We start from the raw sequence: 22,038 nt of genomic DNA on the forward strand, positions 1-22,038 counted from the left end.
GGGCTGTGATTGGCCAGATAAGGGGTCTCTCCAGGAGGGGGAGGTGGCCCTCACTGCACCACCCAACAAATACCCAGTCTTAGGTGCATCCAGGTTCTGGAAAAGTTTAGTCCAAAGTCAAGGAAAGGAGTCACAGTATGGCTACCAAGTGGATATGGAAAGCAGATGGCTTGCTGCAGGTGACTGTCCATCCTGAGGTGTTACCCAGGGCTGGACTAAAGGTGGCTCCTTGGAGGTCTAGTAACCAGCTGGATGGCACTACTTCCCGCAGGGAGGGCTGGTTACTAAAGTTCAACCTGAGGAGCAGAGGTGACCTCTGGTGTCTTTCTGTAGGGACATTGTCTGTAACTAGGGGCACATGATAGCATGGCCAGTACAGAGTGTAGCTGGGGTTGGGCACCTTTGCTCAGGCTACTGGACTCCATGATCCCAGTCAGAATGAGGGCCACTTCCTGTCCTGCCACCAAGGGTGGCGATGGGCTATGACCTTGGTGGGCAGGACAGGAAGTGGCCTTCCTTCTGAAGATGGCAGTTCCTGCTGGGAAAGGGGTGTTCCTACACTTTGCCCTCCCCCTGAAGATTCTTTTGTCTCGGGTAGCTTTGTGATACCGTGTTAGAGCTGGCTTAGGGTTCTAGTTAAATCATCTTCTTGCTCCTTGGTGGTTTGTGGTGTTAAGTTGCTTTTCAAAATAGAAATTGATTTATTCCCATTTGCCGCCTTCAAATGAATGGCAAGAAGGTGCTCGCTGCGTGATGCAAGAAGGCACCACTGTGGAGAGAGCTGTCAGGGACTGAGGGCTGAATTCCCGAGATCAGATACCAGCCGTCTCTGGGAGGTGCGAGAAGACTTAGAGGAGGTTCCCGAGTTACTGCTGGTGTGGGGGTGTGGCCTCAGCCCGCCATAGGGGTCTGGAGGATGATTCCACGGAAGTTAAGTTTCCATTGGAATTTTCACAGTTGAGGCATCAGCCTGTGATTCCCGACTTGTGGAGCCCGTCTGTGGCTCTGACAGTCTCTGTCCTTCTGAGTGAAAGATTCAGGGTCCATGTCCATTGGTCACTCTTGGGCCCCTTGTTTCTGAGCCATCCCTGATTCCCTCAGAGTCCCCTGTGGGGCCCGTGGACGGTGTGCACACAGGGCGGCCCCCCGTGCCTGTGCTGAGGCTGACAGATTTCATTTCTCTCTGGCGTTTCCCATGCTTGGGTTTCCCTTGCCGCTGGGTGTGTTTTGGGGAGCCCTTCCAAGCAGCTGCAGGATTGCGCCTGGGAGGCAGGGCCTGCTACCGTCCCAGCCAACGGTGCGGGGCCCCTGGCAGCCCTGACTAACATGCTGTCGTGTCTCTTCCAGCTGCCTCCGATGCCTGTGGTCCCCCCCATCACGCCCCTGGCAGGAATCGACAGCCTCCCTCAGGCCCTCACTGAGCTGCCCACTGCTAACGTGGCTCCGGTGCCGGCCCCTCAGTATTTCTCTCCCGCCGTGATCTTGCCAAGCCTCACCGCGCCCCTCCCCACGTCCCCGGCCCTGCCCCTGCAGGCAGTCAAGCTACCCCATCCCACTGCGGCGCCCCTGGCCGTGCCATGCCAGACGATCGTGCCAAACACGCCAGCCGCCATCCCTCTACTGGCTGTGGCCCCACAGGGGGTGGCCGCCCTGTCCATCCACCCTGCTGTGGCCCAGCTCCCGGCCCAGCTCCCCACCCCGCCCGTGTACCCGGCCACCTTCCCGCAGATGGCCCCCGGAGACATCCCGCCTTCCCCCCACCACACAGTGCAGAGCTTAAGGGCGACCCCAACCCCTCCGCAGCAGGCACCAACAGCACCCCCTCAGCCCCTCCAGCCTGGTGTTGTCCACCTGCCCGAGCAGGCTGCTCCAGTGCCTGCCTCAGGGAGCCAGGTAATACGCCCATGGGGCCTCGGTCTGCCTCCCGGTGCCTGCAGACCCTCGGGAAACTCACTTCACTGGGCCATGGCTTTCTCTTGGCGTTTGGAGTGAGGGGCAGGTTAGGGCTGGGGGAGGAGGCATCTCTGAGATGGGTTGGAGATGGAGGCTAAAGACATCCTGGGGCTTCAGTTGTCACCTTGGGAGCCACCAGCATCAGGGAAGCATGGGGGTTCCTTTGTCCTACCTGACCAGGAGGTGGACAGCTGCTGCTCATGTGGCCGAGGACGCCCTTGCCCTCCCATGCTGGTCCTGTTGGCCCTCACTGGTTCCTCTACGGGCACCAGGGCTCACATGCATCTGGGGTCGGCCCCTCCCAAAGCACCATGTCAGAGCAACACAGGGCAGACGTGCTTCTGCTAGCAGAGAGGAAGTTGGGCCAAGAGGTGAGGGGTCTGGGGTCTGACGGGCTACCACCTGAGGGTGGACCTGAGAGGACCCAGTGTCAGCTGGGGACCCCTTGCAACCAGGCTATCCGCAGAGAGACCCTGTGGTACACAGGGACACAAGCCCTGCTGTGACCTGGGTGGCTTCACAGATCTGCACAGCACACTTGCATGTGGAGCTTCTGGGTGATTCTGCTCAAATCCAAGTGAGGGGAAGAGCCGACAGGGATGCATCCACCTGGGTAGCCCACCCCGTAGCCCCAGCCTGGGAACCCCTCACCTGGAATCCTCCTGTGTGGGACCCTCACACACACGGGCACCTCTTACCTGGGCATCTCCACCTAGGTGTCTTCCAGCGCAGCCCCATCCTGGCCCTGAGCCCTGACAGCTCTGTGGCCAGGGCATGTCCCTGCCTTTTGAGTCTCAGGGGCCCATGCCCCCTCCTGACTTATTGTGAGGATCTGTCCAGACAGCAGAGGAGGAGGCCAGGGCCGAGGGTTCCTGGTGCCAGGTGCCACCCCGCTCACTTTGTCCTGATCCAGTCTGGAGTAGGACCCCACATTCCTAGTATACAGGGAACCCCCGGGCACTGCTTCTTGCTCTCTTACTTCCAGAAGGATTGTGCCTGGAGAAGGAAGGACAGTGCTAGTGGCTGGCAGGGTGGTGTTTGTCTAAACAACCTAGCGGGAGGAGGCACATCAGCCCCGTGCTCCTACTGAGTGAGCGTCATTCTGAGCAGGTGTCCATGGCAGCCTGGCCAGCTGATTCCTGGGTCAGGTGTGTTTTTGAGGAAAGCAGAGGCCAAGGAGTAGGATGGCAGAGACCTGAGCTCCGTGTGCTCGGGACATTGCTGCTTGGCCCTGGCCCTGGGCCTGGCCCTTCTGGGCTCTTCATAAGTTGCTGCAGGCCTGATAGCCATTCCTGTTGTCTCCGTGGTGGAGATGGTCATTGATGAGCTGGGCTGAGCACCCTTGTGACAGCAGCTGGGGCTTCTGACCAGGAGAGAACCGTCCACCTGCTGGGCTGTGGCGTGGTCTATCTGACCCCACGTGGGTTGCTAACAGAAGGTCTCAGGCCAGCCTGTCCAAGTGAACAGGGCTGGTGCCATTCCTGAGAGGTGGAGAACTTTCAACCTTCTCCACCCGCAAGTGAGGCAGAGGACAGATCATCCTGGCACTTTGAAATCCAAGCCGGCTTGTTCTCTACTTGTCTTACCTTTTACCTGGGAGGAGATTTCAGGGGGAGATGAGGACAGTGGGGGAGCTGGCCTGGGCTCCAGGTCACCCTGTGGGAGAGGGCAGATGTCGGTGAGCGCTCTCAGGGTGCACTTGGGCTCCAGGCGGCCCCTGTGCACTCTGAACTGACCAGGAGGTCTGACACAGGCAGGACACTGATGGCCCCAGGGAAGGCCCCAGGAGCCTGGTTGGATACTGTGGGTCACCTGGTGCTTTTCACCTGGGCTTAGACAGAGATTCCCAAGTGACGTCTGGGTCTGGATATTACCACACAGATTCTCACAGAAAGGGGTGCGAGGATGCCCCTCTCTGTTCGCTTCTGCTAAATCCGCATGTCAAATGTGCCCTGAAACAAGGACTCACTGCCCTGGGGAGTATGTGGGTTGGGGAGGAATGTTCCATGCCCCCACCACCACCCTGGCTGTGTCAGGTGGGGCCCTGGCATCCAACGTGCATCCCTGTCCCCTAGGTCCTGCTGGGCCATCCGCCTCCGTACACTGTGGATGTGGCTGCTCCGGTCCCTGCTGTGCCCCTGCCGCCTGTTGTCCTCTCCCCGCCCCTGCCAGACGTGCTGCCACCTGCCGCCCCCGAGCTCCTGCCGAAGTTCCCTAGCTCTTTGGCCCCCACCGTGGTGGCAGCCGCTCAGAGTGTGCCCACCCCAAGTGCCGCACTCCTGCCGACAGCAAACCCGCCACTGCCCACTGCGCCTGTGATTGCCGGCCCTTGCCCAGCCGTGCAGCTGACAGTGGAACCTGCCCAGGAGGTGTGTGCCTTAACTCCTGCTTGCAGCCACCCCAAGGGCTGCACTGGGAACCTCAGCCCTGGAGGTCAGTCCTGCCCGCAGCCCACCGCTCCCTGGAGGCGGAGTGTGGTCTGGGACAGCCAGACGTTCCCGTTCTGGCCTCTCTCACTTCCCATAAGCCCACATCAAGATGGAGAGCAGGAGTTTTGTAAATGGGTTTGGAGGACGCGTTCCCTTGGAGAGGATGTGAAGAAAGCTTTTACAGAACCCGTGTGTCCTCTTTCAGGGATGATCAAAGTGGGTTAACGGTTTGGGAAAGGAAACAAGCCTCAGCTTTTTGGCATCTGCTAGGCTCCAGGCCTTTCAACCAGATGAAAACCTCCCTGTGTGGCAGCCCCCTGGCCACAGGCGGGCGAGAGGGGCTGAGGAGTGGGGAGGAAAGGCCAGCACGGCGGGGGGGTGGGGTGGGGTGGAGGGGAGTGCGTGCCACCCGCGGGTCGGAGCTGTGACCCGTTCTCTTTCCTCTGGTTTTTATTTCAGGAGCAGGCCTCCCAGGACAAGCCGCCTGGCCTCCCGCAGAGCTGTGAGAGGTACCGGCCCAGAGGGGACGGGTCGGGGGTGTGGGCCCAGCGCTGGCTCAGCCCAGCCTCTGCTGCTGCTCCATGGGCCCTGACCCAGTTTGCCTCGGTGCCATCACCCTCTTTTCTAAACCTGACCTGGCAGAGCCTCAGGGACCTTCTCTCAGGGTCTTTGTCAGCCCTGGCTGAAATCTGGTTGTCGGAGGCTCCCAGCTGTGTTTCGAGTCTGCTGGGAACATGGCCCTGGCCTGTGGGCCAGCAGGAGGAGGCTGTGGGTGGAGAGGCCCGGCCCCAGGGGACTTCCTGTGAACAGCAGAGTCCAGCCCCTTAGACCCTGGGTCTCCCAGACCGCCACCTCCTGTGTTCTTGGGGAGGCAGCCTGTTCTTCCTGAGGGTGCTCATGAAGTGACCGCGGGCCCATCCTCTGAGGGTGCTGATGCTTCACGATCTTCACACCAGCTCCAAGTGGCTGCTGTTTCCTGCACAGATGGGGAAACTGAGGCATGGGAACCAGTTCTTGGGTCAGGATGTTGAGAGGGCTGGAGGTCTTGCAGCCAGTGACTGTGAAGTCCACCCTTCTGCATGGAGGCTACCCGGGATGGACGCTGCAGGGTCCCCCCACAGGCAGCCGCTGTTTCTGCAGGTCATAGCTTCAGGCCTGGAGGTTTTGAGGCCCCCAGGCTGGGCTGACCGGAGCACTGGCTTGTCACCCGTGGGTGCTGTTAACATTCTTGGTTCTTACTCAGCTATGGAGGCTCTGATGTCACTTCTGGAAAAGAGCTGAGTGACAGCTGTGAGGGCGCCTTTGGAGGGGGCAGGCTGGAGGGCAGGGCTGCCCGGAAACACCACCGCAGGTCCACGCGGGCTCGCTCCCGGCAGGAGAGGGCCAGCCGGCCCCGGCTTACCATCCTGAATGTGAGTGGCTGGGACCCCGGGCACGCGGGTGCGGCGTCCTCCGTGAGCTGACCATCCGCTTCCTACAGGTGTGCAACACAGGGGACAAGATGGTGGAGTGTCAGCTGGAAACACACAACCATAAGATGGTGACCTTCAAGTTTGACTTGGATGGGGACGCGCCTGATGAGATCGCCACGTACATGGTGAGGGTGGGCCTGGGCAGCGAGGCCATGTCTTGGGGCACGTGCAGGGTCCAGTGGCTGAGCTTGGCCCCGTGTGGGGGTGTCACCCACCCCCAGTGCCTAGGGGTTACCCTGGGGCAGTGAGGCTGTGGTGGGGAGCGCTGACCCCTGCACTGGGTTCTGTGGGCTCCTCCCCACACTGGGCAGAAGCCTCTGGGGACCAGCGGTCAGCTTAAAGGCTATAACTACCCAGGAGGGTGTCTCAACCCCTCAGCTGTCCCTCAGAAGAACAGGAGGAAATGGCAGGCAGGTGCCATGAATGAGCAGAGGGAAGCAGCACCTAATGTCCCTGCTCAGAGCCACCTGTCACCCTCCCCAGTGGAAGGGCCAATCTCAGCCCTGCACCCCATTCCCATTTCCCCAGCTACTGCATGCACCTCCACCCAGAGACACCCTCCCTGCCCAGGTAGACCACTCGTTGAGTACCTCATCCTCAGGGGCTTCACTTGTTCACAAAACTTGCTCCCAAGGGATCCCACAGTGTCCTCAGCACCTGGCCCTATTAGAAATGAGGATCTTTGGCCCTTAGAAACTGTCCAGCGCACAAGGACACAGGCAAAAAGGATCCTCTTGTTTGCACCAGGCTTACTGGCCCATGAGTGACCACCCCACAGGACAGTGTTCTTCCTAGAACATCACCACCAGCGGGGAGCTTAGGAAGCAGTCAGCATGGGTGGCTGGTGCTGTGTCCACCCCCCTCCCCCAACACACATACGGCCACCACCTACAGTGAGTGGGGCTAGCGTGACTAGGGAACAGAATATGAAATGCAATTTAATCCAGCAATGCAAATGGCCCACGTGGCCAGTGGCCGCTGCATTCAACAAGCTGGCTCTGAAGGTCAGCAGAAAGCTTCCCCTTGGACCGCGTCCCAGCCGCTCCAGCCCCGGCTTCATTAAATTCTGATGTGGATTTCATGGGAAAGCCCCAGCTGCTTGCTTTTGGGACAGTTCCACCGAGAGATCTCAGATAAGACCTTCCTGGAGCCCACGCCCAGGGCACAGTCCCCACAATGTTAAAGAAGAAATTGTTCAGCCCTTTGTTGAAATGCTTGGGAGGATTTTTTGAGACTGTTGCAATAGGGGAGAGAACATGTAGTCAGCTCTGAACCCAGCAGGGACAGCGAGAGTCACAGCCCAAGAACAGCGTGGGGGCAGTGGACGGAAGGTAACTGAGAGGAGACCTCAGCTGCCGAGCCCAGGTGGATGGTCAGCTCAGGTCCTGGAGGATGCCAGGCAGCCCTGACCTCTCACGTTCAGGATGGTCAGTGGGCCTGGCTGGCCCTCTCCTGCCGGAGTGGGTGTGTGGACCTGTGGTGGTATTTCCGGGCAACTCCACCCTCCAGCCTGCTCCTTTTCAAGGAGCTTTGAGAGCCGTCGCTGCGCTCTTTCTGGAAGTGACCTCAGAGCCTCCGTAGAAACCCACTGCTGAACACACCGAGGGGGACCCTTGCTGAGGGCCACCATCATTTCTGATGTCGGAGAGATGAAGAATTTGATCAGATGTATGGTGGCCCGTGGAAGGGAGGGTCAAAGGTGGTGGCTGGCTACTGTGGGGCCAGGAGGGGTCTTGGTCAGCAGCCAGTGACTGGTTCCTTTGTGTAGCCTAAGGAAACCCTGGTCTTGGCCCTGCAGTCTAAACTGAAACCCCGAGACATCTCTGACCTTACTTTGTTTTCTAACCCGTGTCTCCTGTTACTCTGTGTGCACGTGTTCCCGTATCTCAAAGCATGATCATCAAGTGGACGCCTGTGACGTGTCCCCTCAGCCTCTGAGCCTGTTCCTGTGGCCCTGCCCCCACCTTCCTTGCAGCACTGTGATTAGACGAGCGTTTGTTCACGTCCCCCACAGGGTCCCCGTCCAGGGACGGCACAGTTCTTACTGAACTGTGAACATGGACGACTCCGCAGCTTCTCAGACCTGTTTTAACGTGTGCTCACCATCCTGATTCTCCTCCCTCCCGTGGCTCTCTCTCCTGTACCGTGTGAAGGTTTGAACTGGGAGTTTTTAAGCCCGGTCATCTAAAGTCCTTTTACAAGGCAAGAGTGACATAAATGCACAAATTTGGCCCATCGACATGGCTGTCCACATGTCGCCTCTGCTGGGTGCCCACCCGTGCTCTTCCTCACGCCCTCCTGTCCCAGGGACAGAGGCGTCAGGGGGCTGGAGTGGAAGTCTGGGTGTTGGCTGGGGGAACGCAGTGCTGTCCAGACAAGCTCCTCCCCACCCAGGGATGGGGCTCCTGAGTGTGGGGCATGAGGTTCCCTCGCTGGTGTGTTTAGCAGGGCCTTGGGCTCATATTGTGACAGAGACCCCCTTGCCACCCCCGTGGTGAAGGGGAACTGTGGATGTTTGCTTTAAGTCAGCATCAATTCCCAGGCTGTCCAAGGGCCCTATATCTTTAGGGTTTTCTTGGTTTTGCTTTTAATTTATTTTAATCTCTGTGAAAATAAATTCATACCCAGCAGGAAAACACTAAGGGGCGCTAGTTCAGGCCTGTGCCGAGTTGGCACGCTGCAGATGTTCTCATGTGCAGCACCTGTGTCACAGCTGGATGCTCTGACTGGCCATGGTGTGGCACCGTATGCTGTCCTCAGTTAACAGGTGAATTGGGAGGACAGCGTTGGCCAGCCGCTCCTCCTGGGCCTGGTATGGGGAGGGTCAGAGGAGCTCCGCTCTGCAGCCAGCTTATTATGGGAGGCAGATGGATCCAGCTCAGAAAGGAAGAACAGATGGCCTGGGCAGGGCCAAGGCATCTGGGTGACCGCAGAGGTGTGTGGGTAGGAGAAGGACCGTGGCCTGAAGTGGACAGGGATTGGACCCTGCTGGGAGCGGGAACAATCTGACCTCTTTCCCTGGAGCTGTGTGTACAACTCTCCGAGATACACTATGTCCCATCTGCTTGAGTGGCCAAGGACACAGCAAAACAGGGTGTAAGCAGGGGTGCAGCATGCCCACGTGAGAGTTGGGGACAGTGACTGTCTTTCTACACCAAGGTCTGAAGGCTGCAGTCGTGAGGCTGTGGTGTGGGACCTGCTGGCCACCCTTCTCTCTCCCACCAGAGGCCTGGGCTGTCCTTTCTGTCCCAGGTGCTGGCTGAAGGGTAGAGATCACATGTGTGAACCGCATGGCCCTGAGAAGCCAGAGGGTGGTGCAAGATGAGGTAATCTTGGTCTCAGCCCCAGACCCACAGGAGAAAGGCCACTGGCTTGAATGGGCCTTGTGCTCTAGAAGAATGGCCACCTACCTGGACATCAGGGTCCAATGTGCAGTTAGAGAGGCCATAGTGCAGGGGGTGCACCTTAGTGGAACAAGAGCAAGGCTGAGACCCAGTTATGTGCCCTGAGGAGTCTCTCTATGGCCAACTTTGGGGACACCCTCTCTGGACTTCACTCTGAGAAGTGCCGTGTGGCTGTGGGCGAATCTTGTTTTGAGCACAGACTGTGAGAAGAAGGCCATTCTCAAGTAGCTCTGGGGAAATACAGGCACAGGCTCAAGGACAGACCAAGCTTGAGAAGTGGACGCCCAAAAGGAGAGGGATAGGAGACAAACTCCCAGGGTCCCTGCCGAGGAAGCAGGGGACATCAAGAACCTTGATGGGGGCCACCCGCGGATCACTCTTCCACCCCCACCTCCATGCCAAGTCCGAGGCTACAGGTCAGACACTGAGGCCGGGAGAGCAGGGGTTGCAGGCACAGAGAAGGGTATGTGGACATCCTGTATAGCTTTGCCAACCCTGCTGCTCAGCCTGTCCCCAAAGCTGCCCACCAGCTGGAACCTGTTCCTTCACATCTGCCTCCTTGTCTCTCATGGCCTGCCTGGTGCCCATGTCCAAATTGTTCCCCCTCCTACACCCTGGTCCTATTGATGCTGTGCACCTGCCAACCTTGAAGGTGACTGGACAGGCCTGGGGTTCCATGACTGGTCCTCACTCTGGGCATGGCAGTGCCAGACAGGCTTCTTCTCTAGGCTGAGCTGTCTTGTCACCCTGGGGCCATCTGCTCCCCTCACTGGGCTGTGCAGGGGCATGCCCCTTTGCCGTGTCTTCCCCTGGCACCGAGAGCAGAGTGGAGATCCATATATCCCCCATCAGGCTCCAGGGCGCGGCCTGCGGCGGGTGGTTATGGCCGCTGCGTGTGCCCTTGCAGGTGGAGCACGGCTTCATCCTGCCCGCTGAGCGGGAGACGTTCATCGAGCAGATGAAGGATGTCATGGACAAGGCAGAGGACATGCTCAGCGAGGACACAGATGCTGACCGTGGCTCTGATGCGGGGGCCAGCCCACCACACCTGGGCTCCTGTGGTCTGGCCGTGGGGGAGGTGAGAGCCTGTGTCCCCAGGAAGCAGTGGAGGATGCTGTGGGGTGGGAGGGTGGACCCTGTGGTTCAGCGGGAAGCTCTGAAGGAAGTTGTCCCTAAACGCGGGCCGCGCTGACCTCCGATCCTTCTCCCCCATGCAGGAGAGTGGACAGTCCCAAGCAAATGCCCCTGTGTATCAGCAGAACGGTGAGTCGCCCCCACCTTGGGTCACACCTGTCAGAGCAGATGAGCCTTGGGCTCTGGGAAGAGCCATTCCCTAGTGTCCCTGTCCCCTGCTCCATAGCAGTTGTTTGCTTTGAAGCTTCCAATGAGCATAGTGTCAGGGTCTTGGCATTGCAGTGGGGGTGGGGGTGGGACTGTGTAGTGACAAGGATCCCCCATATGGGAGTGGCCACCCATCTGAAGTCTGTCACCTGTTGACTGGCATCACCACCTTCTTGGCCGGTGCTGCAGGCATCCCAGGAACTAAGCATGAACCCAGGGCACTCCTGAGTCTCGGGCTGGCCGGCCACCCCTCACCCTTCTGGGTGAGAGAACATATAGAAGCCCCTCCTCAGGGTGTTTTTTTTAAGGGGGGACTGGGGACCGTCTGTGTCATGGAGGGAAGCTCTTTTGGATTATGACTGGGAACTGGATTCCCTGCCCATGCCCTTCTGAGTAAATCCTGTGGGTGCAAAGTTCTGTGGAGCCCCCTGTGGCGGTCCGGTGTGGCAGAGGTGTCACCTGGCCTCAGCATGCTGTTCACGTTCTGCTTCTCAGTCTTGCACACGGGGAAGAGGTGGTTTATCATCTGTCCAGTGGCTGAGCACCCAGCAGCTGATGCCCCTGAATCGTCACCCCCACTTCCTCTAAGCTCCCTGCAGCCAGAAGCCAGCCAAGGTAGGAGCAGCCACACCCCCACCCTGGGATCCCTCCCCGGGTAACCCACGGGCTTCCTTCTGTACCTCCCTTCACTGGTGTGCACTGGGCACCCAGCACCATGCGAGGGGCCTTCCACACTGTCACCCCAAACTTAGGGCAGTCTCCTGGGCTGTTTTCCCTATCCATCCCTGTTTTCTACCGGATCAGCTAAGCATAAGCTTGAACCTGCCCTGTTGTCTCCACTGCACAGGTGAGGCGCAGGTGAGGCACAGGTGAGGCGCAGGTGAGGCTGGGCCCTGTGCTGATGAGCGCTGCCCTGCCTCTCTGTGCTGCCTCGTAAACTTTGCACCCTTCCTGTTTCATGGGGAAGACACACCCTGGGGTCCTGCTTGGCAAGAAGTGTTGGGTGGGAAAGGCCCTTTTATTTCTGAGCCTGATTCCCAGTGGTCCCCATGGATGGGGATCACTGTTGTGGATCTGCCTACAGAGGACAGTAAGTTTGCCTTCGGGCTATGGGCAAAGTCTTGATTTTTATGGTCCTTTGGAAAAACAAAACTAGTCATTTAAGACAGTTTAAGGTTTAATTCCCTATCACTTGGCCAAAAAAAGAGTGGCTAAAACTTAACCCACCATTATGGTACATTGATAAAAAAAATATATTTGTAAGTCAACTTTGATTTCCTCTTGTGTTTCCAGTGCCTTCCATTGTACCTTTGGAGATTTGTTACCACCAGGAAAAAGTCAGCTTAATAGAAAACCCCAAAAGAAGCCAGGCCCTGAGATGGGCTGCTGTCTGGTCATGGGAACTGAGAAATCAGGGACCGACAGCCTCATTTGAAAGACTCCCTTTTAAAAGGGGAATTTGACTCTTGACTGTACTGTGCACACTCCCAGGTGAAAGAAAAGCCCCTAAAAATAAATTTCAGTGCGGCATAGGGGTCAAGGGATCAAGGGATAGTGTGGTGCAGGGTCAAGAGACAGTGTGAGTATGGGGTCACGGAACATTGTGATGTGGGGGTCAAAGGACAGTGTGGTGTAGGGTCAAGGGTCATTGTGGTATGGGGTCAAGGGACAGCATGCTATAGGGTCAGGGGACATTGTGATGTGGGGCCAAAGGTCAGCGAGGTGTGGGGTTGAGAGCCCAGAGTTCAACCATTGTCCTTCATGTGCATACTGAGAGGTCGACCTCTGGAAACCTTTCAAAGTCAGGGTATCTATTAAGACGGGAAAAGTGAGTGACGTGTGTGGATTTGGATCAAACATCCACTGAAGATGACCAAAGAAGTTTGACAGGTTATGAGAATCACCTGCTCAAGGGCACTGGAAATCTGAATAGAGGGCAGTTACCAGGCTGGGGTCAGCAGAGGCAGAGAATGAGGGCAAGGCCCTTTCCCCTGGAGCTTGTCCCATCCACAGGAGGGGCTGAGCACAGCTTCAGCTGCCCCATGGCTAGACAGAAGGGACATAGAGTCCAGGGCCCATGGTGGCCCTGCGGAAGCTGTGCACTAGAGCGCAGGGCCCAATGGAGGAGGCAGGGCTGCGAGGGAGGAGCCCAGGAAGGATCTCCCTCACCAGGAGATCCCAGTGCTGTGTGCTCGGGTAGGAGCACAGAAGTCCTTTCTGAGGGAGAAAACATCATTTTGGATTTCAAGTGACTTGCACAGACAATTTTTTCAAAGTATAATATCTGGCACATAGTAAAAAAAAAATAATAACTAGGCAGGGAGCTGGGCTCTGGGTAAGATGGGGCAAGCACACACACCAGCCTTTGTCCGCTACTGAGCTGAGCTATAAATCCTGGACAGACGTGATCCAGCGCTCTGAGCACTTGGGGAAACGTTAGCAGCAGGAAGATGGGGCATGACCAGGATTCAGGTACCACTGAGACTGCTGAGAGTTTAGCACATTTCCCTTCAGTAGGTCCCAACCTGAACCTTCAGGCCAGAGTTGAGCTCTGTAGTACCAGAGAGAGACTCCCAGGGACACCCTCAAGTTGCAGCTCAGAGGACTGGAAAGGGAATTCCTAAAGCTCAGGAGGGAATCCCTACTACCCCCACTTTTTCTTTTCCCCTCTTCTCTTGTACCAGCCCCTAGATCAGTCTATGGCGTGGCAGCAGGTGGAACCATGTCAGGGGACAGCCAGGGTTCCAGGGGCTTAGACCCCAAATTGGATGGTTTTTTTCTTTCTGTCACCCTACTTGGCACAGTCATGGCACTGGGTGATTTCTGGCCAGAGGCTCAGAACAGGAAGTTCCAGGGAACCAGGACACAGAAAGAGAGGAGCTTGGGAAGACAACCCCATCAAGCTGAATTCCTAGATGCACCTCCAGCCTGTGTGTGCATGAATCTGGTCCTAATTAGCGCATAAAAATTTTGAGAACTAAATCAATAGATAAACCTACCTATGTTTCAGACTGGCCCTTAAGTGACACAAACCAGTTTCAGATAAGATTAGTCCAGCAAAAGCCCTGATAGCTGAACCAGGGCAGGCTGCAACTTGCAGTCTGCACTTAACCAGGTCATTTGCCTGCTAAAGCAAAAATATCAACATTTAGCATAGGATTCAACCATGACTCAGGTTTCATAATATCCTTCAAGATGTTCAGAATTGAATCCAAAATTATTTGGGAAGTGAAAAATCATGAAAATGTCAACTCAGATGGAAAAAGCCAACACATCCAATAATAAGAAGACATGGATGAGGGAATGATCTGACAACGACTTAAATATGCCTGAACAAGCAATCACAAACATTCTTGAAACAAATGTTAAAGTAGGAAGTATCAGCAGAGAAATAGAAAATACAAAGAAGAAACAAATGGAAGTTTTAATGCTGAAATTAAAAACACTTGAAATAATCCAACTGGAAGATAGAAAAAATGAACAGTTTCAAGGACCTGTGGATCTATAACAAAGGGTTTAGTGTTTGCGTCAGATTTCTAGAAGGAGGGGAGATAAGAATGCCAAAAAAAATATTTGAAGATATAATGCTGAAAACTTGCCAACTTTGGTGAAAGGCATAAACATGGAGATTCAAGAAGCTAAGCAAACTCTAATCAGGTTAAGACAAAGAAATATGTGCCTGTACACATTGCTGAAAAACAAAGCTGCCCCCCACCCCACTGCCAAAACAAAACAAAACAATAACAACAACAAAATAGCAAAAGCAGCCAGAAAAAAAAGGACACACTACCTAGAAGAGACAGGAATTCAGATCACTGCAGATTTCTCACCAGAAACCATGGAGTCCAGCAGGAAGCAGGACGACATTTAGAACATATCAAAAGAAAAGAGCTGACAATCCAGAATTCCGTTTTCAGGGAAAATGCCTTTTAGATGTATAAATGAAATAATGCCATTCTCAAAGAAAATGAAGAGAACTTGCAGCCAGTACCCCTGCTCCAAAAGAATTATTAAAGATCTTTAGACAAAAGGGAATTGATTCCAGAAAGTAACTTAGAACATTAGGACTGAACCAAGATCATATTGGATGGATACAATAGTCTATTTTTCTCTTGAGTTCTGTAGAATATTGCTGGCCAAAAACAAAAGACCATATCTAACAATTGGAAGAAAAAAAAGATTGTAATGTCTGAGGAATTTTCAATGTTTGTAGATATAATATATTAACATAATTATGATAAGGTGGATACAGTGACCTGTACATTTGTGATGTTTCTCCATTCCCATTGAAGTGATAAGGTACTGGTTCTAAGTAGAACTGAAAAGTTAAGTATGTGTTCTGGAACTCCTAGAACAACCAACCATTCAAAGAATTGTTCGAAATTATTGTGATAAATTCAGATGAATTTTTTTAAACAATCAAATAACCACAAAGAAGGGGAGAAAGAGAAAAAGAGAAAGAAACAGAGTATCAAAAAACGAAATCTAATAGAACAGGGGGGCAATCCAGTAAACAAACAAAATGGCAGATCTGCATCTAAATATACCAATAACAAAAGATAAAAAGTTCTCTCTTGCCGGGCATGGTGGCACATGCCTGTAATCTCAGCAACTTGAGAGGCCAAAGCCTGAGGATTCCAAGTTCAAGGCTAGCCTGGGCAATTTGTGAGACCCTGTCTTACATATGTGAAGCCCTGGGTTTAGTTACCAGTATTGGCGGGGGCGGGGGCAGGGGCTCAAAAAGTCTTACCATATGAATTAAAAGACAGATTATGAGAATGATTAAAAAACCCAACAACTTGCACTGGGGTGGTGGCTCAGTGGTGGAGTGCTCGCCTAGCATGCGTGAGGCACTGGATTCGATCCTCAGCACCACATAAATGTAGAATAAAGATATTGTGTCCACCTAAAATTAAAAAATAAATATTTTTAAAAAACCAAACAACTTGACCTAAGTGTATGCTATCTATTAAAAACTTCAAATAAATTATTCAGATAGGTTAAAAGGAGGATGTTAAACAACAGACTGTGCAAATCCTTCTCCAAAGAATGCCGGAGTAGCTGTTTTTATTTCAGACACAATATACTTCAGAGAAAAGAGATGATATTATGTATTCATAAGGTGATCAATTCATATAGTAATGTCTTAAGTATATGTGCACCTAATAACAGAGCTTCAAAACTGACAAGTAAAAGCAGAAACAGACAAATCCGTAACTATTCTTGGAGACTTCAACACCTCTCAGTAATAGATGAAACAGAAAGAAAGTCAGCAAGGATATAGAAGATCTGAACAACACTACCAACCATCTTGACCTAACTAACACACTGAAAATAACAGAATATACTTTATTTTCTAGTACATGTAGAGCAATCTCCCTATCTTGAATTGTGAAACAAAACCTGACAAATTTAAGTGAATTGATATTATACCAGATATAGTCTCTGATAATAATGAAGAATTAAATAACACTTATGAATTATCTATGGGTGAAAGAAATAGTCTCAAGTATTTAGAAATATTTTTGAGTGAATATGAAAATATACCATCATCCAAACATTTAAAAAAGATATGTTACTAATTGTACAAAATCTTTTCCAAAGAATACATGAAGAAAGAACACTTTCCAAATCATTTTAAGAGGCTAGCATTACCCTGATTTAAAACCAGACAAAGGCAGTACCGAGAGAGAGAGCAATAGACCAATATCTATCATGAACATAAAGGGGAAATTTTCTCAATAAAACTTTGGAGAGTCAAATCCGGCAATATATAAAAAGAACAATACACAATGAGAAAGTAGGTATAGACAAGGAAAGCAACAGTTAAGATTCAATTAAACTGCCCTATTAATAGTCTAATGAAGGAGAAAAACTGATATTGTCGGGGCTGGGGATGTGGCTCAAGCGGTAGTGCGCTCGCCTGGCATGCGTGCGGCCCGGGTTCGATCCTCAGCACCACATACAAACAAAGATGTTGTGTCTGCCGAAAACTAAAAAATAAGTATTAAAAAACAAAACAAAACTGATATTGTCATATTGTGGACATAGCAAAAACATTTAACCAAATACAGCATCCATTTATGATAAAAATTCTCAGCAGTTTAAGAAAGGAGCTTGCTCAACCTGATAAAGGTCATCAACACAAACATAAAAGCAAACCTCCAGCTAACATCATATTTTGTTGTGAAAGACCAATGTGTTCCCCCGCCCTAAGAATGTAAGAAGGCAAGGGTGCCATTTTCACCATTCTTATTCAATATTGAGCCAAAGTCCTAACTGTTAGACTTCGAGACAAGCAAGAGGCAAATAAAAGACATGTGAATTAAAAGGAAGAAATAAAACTCCCTATTATCAGATAATATGATCTTATATTTAGATAATCCCATGGATTCTACAGCAACAACAAACAGCTTCTACTAAGTGAGTTTAGCAAAACCACAGGCTTCATAGTCAACGTCCAAAAATAACTATTTCGTGATCCTTGCAGTGAACAATGGAAAACCAAAACTTTGAAAACAGACCATTTCCTATAGCAAAATAAATAAGTAATAAAAAGAAGAAATGCATAGGTACAAATTTAAGACATTATATGCAGAAATTACAAAGTACTGTCGAAATGAATCAACGATGACGTAGATAAGTGGAGAAGTATACTTCGTACATGGGCTGGATGATTCGACATAGTAAAAATGTCAGTTGATCTATATTTAATGCAATATAAATAAAACTAAAACAATATTTTTTGTAGATATGGACGAGCTGATTATTAAGTTTATATGGACATACAAAGGAAACAGAAATAGCCAAAACAATTTTTTTAAAAGAAGATCAAGTTAGAAGGATAACACTACCCAATATTAAGACTTGCTATAAAGGTATGTAGTATGGCAAAGGCATTGACATACAGATCAGTGGGACAGAATAGAGAGCCCTGAAATGACTTTTTTAAAAAAACAAGGATGCAAATTTGATGCAATGGAGAAAGGATAGTCTTTTCAATAAGTGATGCTGAATAGTGGTTCATTCATATGCAAAAAATGAACCTTGACCGTATGCTTCTCATAGAAAATTTAATTCACACCAGGCCAAATGTAAAATGCAAAACTTATGTGACTTCTAGAAGAAAACTAGAGAAAATTTTTGTGACTTGTGGTCAGAATTCTTAGATATGATATCAAAGGTATATTCCATAAAAGGAAAAAAAATGGATAAATTGGATGTTGTCAAAATTAAAATCTTCTACCCTGTGAAAACCCACTATCAAGGGAATAAAAAGACAACTTACACTTTGGGAGAAAATAACTGCAAGTCAACTTGGTATTTTTACAAGGAATATATAAAGAATTCTTAAAACTCAACAGTAAGAAAACAATGATAAATAAAGAAAAAAATCCATACAATCATCTCAATAAATGCAGAAAAGCTATTTGACAAAACTGAACAACTGTAAACACCCTCAGAAAACTTGGAATAGAAAGGAACTTCATCAACTTGAAGAATAGAATATAAAATCCTATATTCACAGAAAACATTTGTATAGCAAGTGCAATGGAATATCTAAAACTACTAGAACCAGTAACCGAGCTGGGTTGTAGGATATGAGAGCAATATGCAAAATTTTTTAAAAAAATCATAATTTCTGTGAACTAGCAACGATCAAAAACTGAAATTCTAACAAACAAATCTTTACAGCCTATGAACTATTTAGGGTTAACCTGACAAAATGTGTGTAAGGTCTTTACAATGAAAACTACAAAACAGTACTGAAGGAAACTAAAGAAAATCTAATAATTTCTCAGGATTCTCATTGTGTACTCCTTGAGAGATACTAGGAAATTGAAAATACTAGCCAGACTAGGAGGAAATATATATGTAAGGTTTGTATGTGATGAAGGACTTAACACCCAGGTAATACCAGGAACTATCAAAATGCAGTGGTAGAAAAATAAGCTAATGAAAAGATCTGTACAGACAATTCACCTAAGATCTGTCTATCAGGTTTATGAAAAGGTCATTGTTCAATCGGGAACTACAGAGTAAAAGCGCCGTGAAAGATCACTTATGCTTATTAAAATAACTAGAATTTAAAAGATCAAGTGTTATTGAGGGTGTAAAGGAGCTAGAATTCTTTTTTTTTTTTTTAGTAGATGGACACAATACCTTCATTTTATTTTATTTCATTTATTTTCATGTGCTGCTGAGGATTGAACCCAAAGCCTCACACAGGCTAGGCAAGTGTTCTACCACTGAGCTACAACCCCAGCCCCAGGGAACTAGAATTCTTATGCACTGTATGGAGTACTATAACAACTTCAAAAACCAATCCTAATTTAAAAAGATATATACACACACACACACACAACATATATATATGTTGTAGATAGACACAATACCTTTATTTTGTTTACTTAATTTTTCTGTGGTGCTGGGAATCAAACCCAGTGCCTCATGTGTTCTAGGCAAGTACTTTACCACTGAGCTACAACCCCAGCCCAGTGCTAATTTTTTAAAAAGTAAATATATGGCTGTCGTGTGATCCAAACTTCCATGTCCAAGTACTGTCAACTTTTCTGTATCTGCAGGGGATTGGTTCCCAGACCCCTCCTTTGCTACCAAAATCTGTAGATGTTCAAGTCCCTCATGTAAAATGGTGTAGTATTTGCATATAACCTAAAAACAACCCCTGTATGCTTAATTTATTTAGCAGTACTGGGGATTGAACTCAGGGATGGTTTACCACTGGGCTTTTTTATTTTTTATTTTTTGTTTTGAGACAGTCTTGCTAAATTGTACAGGCTGACCTTGAACTTGGTTCCTCCTGCCTCGGCCTCCCAAGTGTAGCCACTGTGCCCATCTATACTTTAAATAATATCCACATTATTGATAGGTACAATGTAGGTACTCTGTCATGGTTGGTATACTGTATTGTTTAGGGAATAATGATAATAAAAAAAGACTGTACATGTTTAGTAAGGAAACAATTAAAAAAAAAAATTTTCAACAGATAACTGGTTGAAAACATGGATGGGAAACACATAGATTCAGAGGGGAGACTCTACTTACCCAAGAGAAAATAAAAGCAGATGTCTGTACAAAGATTTTTACTGGAATGTTCATAACAGCTTTCTTTATAACTGCACAACCTTGAAAGCCCAGATCCCCATCAGCAAGGGGACACATCATGGTTTATCCACACAGCGTAACTCTACTCTGCCACAAAAAGAAATCAACTAATGGTATTTATTTCAGCATGCATGATTCTCAAAATAATTGCGCTGAACCAAAGATTACAGACAAAAGAATACATACTATGCGGTTGCATTTATGTAAAATACCAGAAAATGCACACTGATCTCTAGGGACTGAAAGCAGGCCACTAGTTGTCTGGGAACAAGAATATGGCAGGGAAGAGAGGAAAGGAAGGACACAAGGTTCATAAGGAAAACGTGTGATAGCCAGGTACTGCTGTGCACACCTGGAACCCCAGCCATCTGGATGGCCAAGGCAGCAGGACCGCAAGTTTAAGGCTAGCCTCAGCAACTTAGCAAGACCATGTCTCAAAATAAAATAAAAAGGGCTGGGGGGTGTAGCTCAGTGGTAGAGTGCTTGCCTAGTATGTTTGAGGATCTGGATTCAGTCTCTAGTAGTACATAATAAAAAAAAAAAAATTAAGGCAAGGAAGTAGAGAAAAAGTAACGCTGAACATGGACACATAGAAATCCTTAGTAAGATGATAGTTTTAGCCCCAGTAGGTCAGTACTTAAAAGGTAAATGGGCTGAATCTCAATGCTTGTTAAAAGTAGACAGACAGCTGGGCTCTACGGTGCTCATGCCAGTAATCCCAGTGGCTCGGGAGGCTGAGGCAGGAGGATCAGAAGCTCAAAGCCAGCCTCAGCAACTTAGGGAGGCCCTGTCCCTAAATAAATATTTTAAAAGGGCTCGGGATATGGCTCAGTGGTTAACTGCCCCTGAGTTTAGTCCCTGGTACCAGAAAAAATAGATTTTCAGCCAAAAGTATAATGTGAAAGAGTCTTACCCGGAAGATAGGATGTTTCAGTATTTGCATACGTTTAATAAAGTAACCTCAAAATACATCAAAATAAACAGAAATAAAGAAATAAATTTATCATCACTGTGGGAGATTTGTACTTTTAGAACAGAAATAGAAAATCAATAAGGACATAGAAGATATCGACCACAGAACTAGCAGTCAGTCTTATTATATGCACAGAAGGTTTTTAATGACTGATTTAATTGTACAAAGTAGTAGCGAATAGATTTAAGTGGAACCTTAAAAGAATATGGCAGTGACTAAATTGTGTTGATTTCAGAGTTCAAGGTTGGTTTAACTTAATTTGAATTAAGAATGTGATGAATTTGTTAAAGCATGTGATCATTTCAATTGATGGATAATTCTATTTTTAAAAAAGAAAAAAAAAAAACCAGCTAGTGTTCTAATTGGTGAAATACTGAATATCTTCTCTATGAGATGGGCAGCAAGATAAGAATGTCCACTCCTGCCACTCCTGCTTGGTATCCTAAATCCTAGGTAGTACCATATTGGGGGAGGGGAAGGAGGGAGGAGAAGGAGGCAGGCAGGACTGACATAGCCCCAGACGCTGCCCATACAGTTCAATCAGGATTTCTGGACTTGGTCGGCAGCATCATTCTGGTTTGAACCCAGGTGATTCCATTCTGAAGCCAAGTTCAAGAGCCAGTGGCCTGATCACTTGTGAATACATAAGAAGAGTTGGGGTCACAGCATAATAAAATAGCTTTATTTTTCATTTGAAGAAAATGCTTTTCAACTCAAAAGAAGTTTTTTTTTTTTGTTGTTGTTGTTGTTGTTGTTTTGAGTAGTGCTAATGATCAAACCCAGGGCCTCACATATACTGGGCCAGCACTTTAACCCTAAACCCCAACCCCTCAAAACAAGGTTTTCCAAAGCAAACGTTGGCTTATTTGAGTTGGTACCAACTTGATGTAGCATTTCCTCTCTTATCCACTTCAGTAGGAATCATCTATAAATGGAAAAGATACATAGTGTGTTGTAATAGACCCACAGAGCCGGCGATCCTTCTGTGTCTCAATGCAGTGCCACATTAGTGCTACATAAAAGGTGATTTGTAAAATATGACTACTTTTTATTTAAAATTTGGGCAGAGCCAGGCATGGTGGCTCACGCCTTAATCCCTGTGGCTCTGGAGGATCGAAAGTTCAAAGTCAGCCTCAGCAACTTAGTGAGGCCTTAAGCAATTTAGTGAGACCCTGTCTCAAAATAAAAAATAAAAAGGGCTGGGACGTGGCTCACTGGTTGAGGGCCTCTAGGTTCAATAGCTGATACCAAAAAAAAAAAAAAAAAAAAAAAAATCGGACAGAGCAATATAAGCATCTTTGACTTTGAGTCCTCACTAGAAGTTACTGGGCTAAACTGCT

At 49.4% G+C, this 22,038-nt stretch overlaps 1 protein-coding gene across 11 annotated transcripts in view; it reads left to right on the forward strand.

Moving 5' to 3' along the window:
- The window catches only part of Wnk2 (WNK lysine deficient protein kinase 2), a 119,427-nt gene that overhangs the window by 66,435 nt on the left and 30,954 nt on the right, over window positions 1–22,038 (forward strand). For 10 of the 11 annotated variants that reach the window (XM_076836499.2, XM_076836500.2, XM_076836504.2 and 7 more), the window contains exons 12-19: window positions 1,348–1,893; window positions 4,029–4,322; window positions 4,842–4,891; window positions 5,626–5,794; window positions 5,863–5,979; window positions 10,166–10,336; window positions 10,476–10,521; window positions 11,095–11,214. In XM_076836499.2, the coding sequence (XP_076692614.2) occupies window positions 1,348–1,893; window positions 4,029–4,322; window positions 4,842–4,891; window positions 5,626–5,794; window positions 5,863–5,979; window positions 10,166–10,336; window positions 10,476–10,521; window positions 11,095–11,214 (1,513 nt within the window). The remainder of the gene's footprint in view (window positions 1–1,347; window positions 1,894–4,028; window positions 4,323–4,841; window positions 4,892–5,625; window positions 5,795–5,862; window positions 5,980–10,165; window positions 10,337–10,475; window positions 10,522–11,094; window positions 11,215–22,038) is intronic. The other variant, XM_076836505.2, reaches the window with a different exon arrangement.

Source organism: Callospermophilus lateralis, chromosome 17 (genome assembly GCF_048772815.1).
Source record: "Callospermophilus lateralis isolate mCalLat2 chromosome 17, mCalLat2.hap1, whole genome shotgun sequence".
NCBI lineage: Eukaryota > Metazoa > Chordata > Mammalia > Rodentia > Sciuridae > Callospermophilus > Callospermophilus lateralis.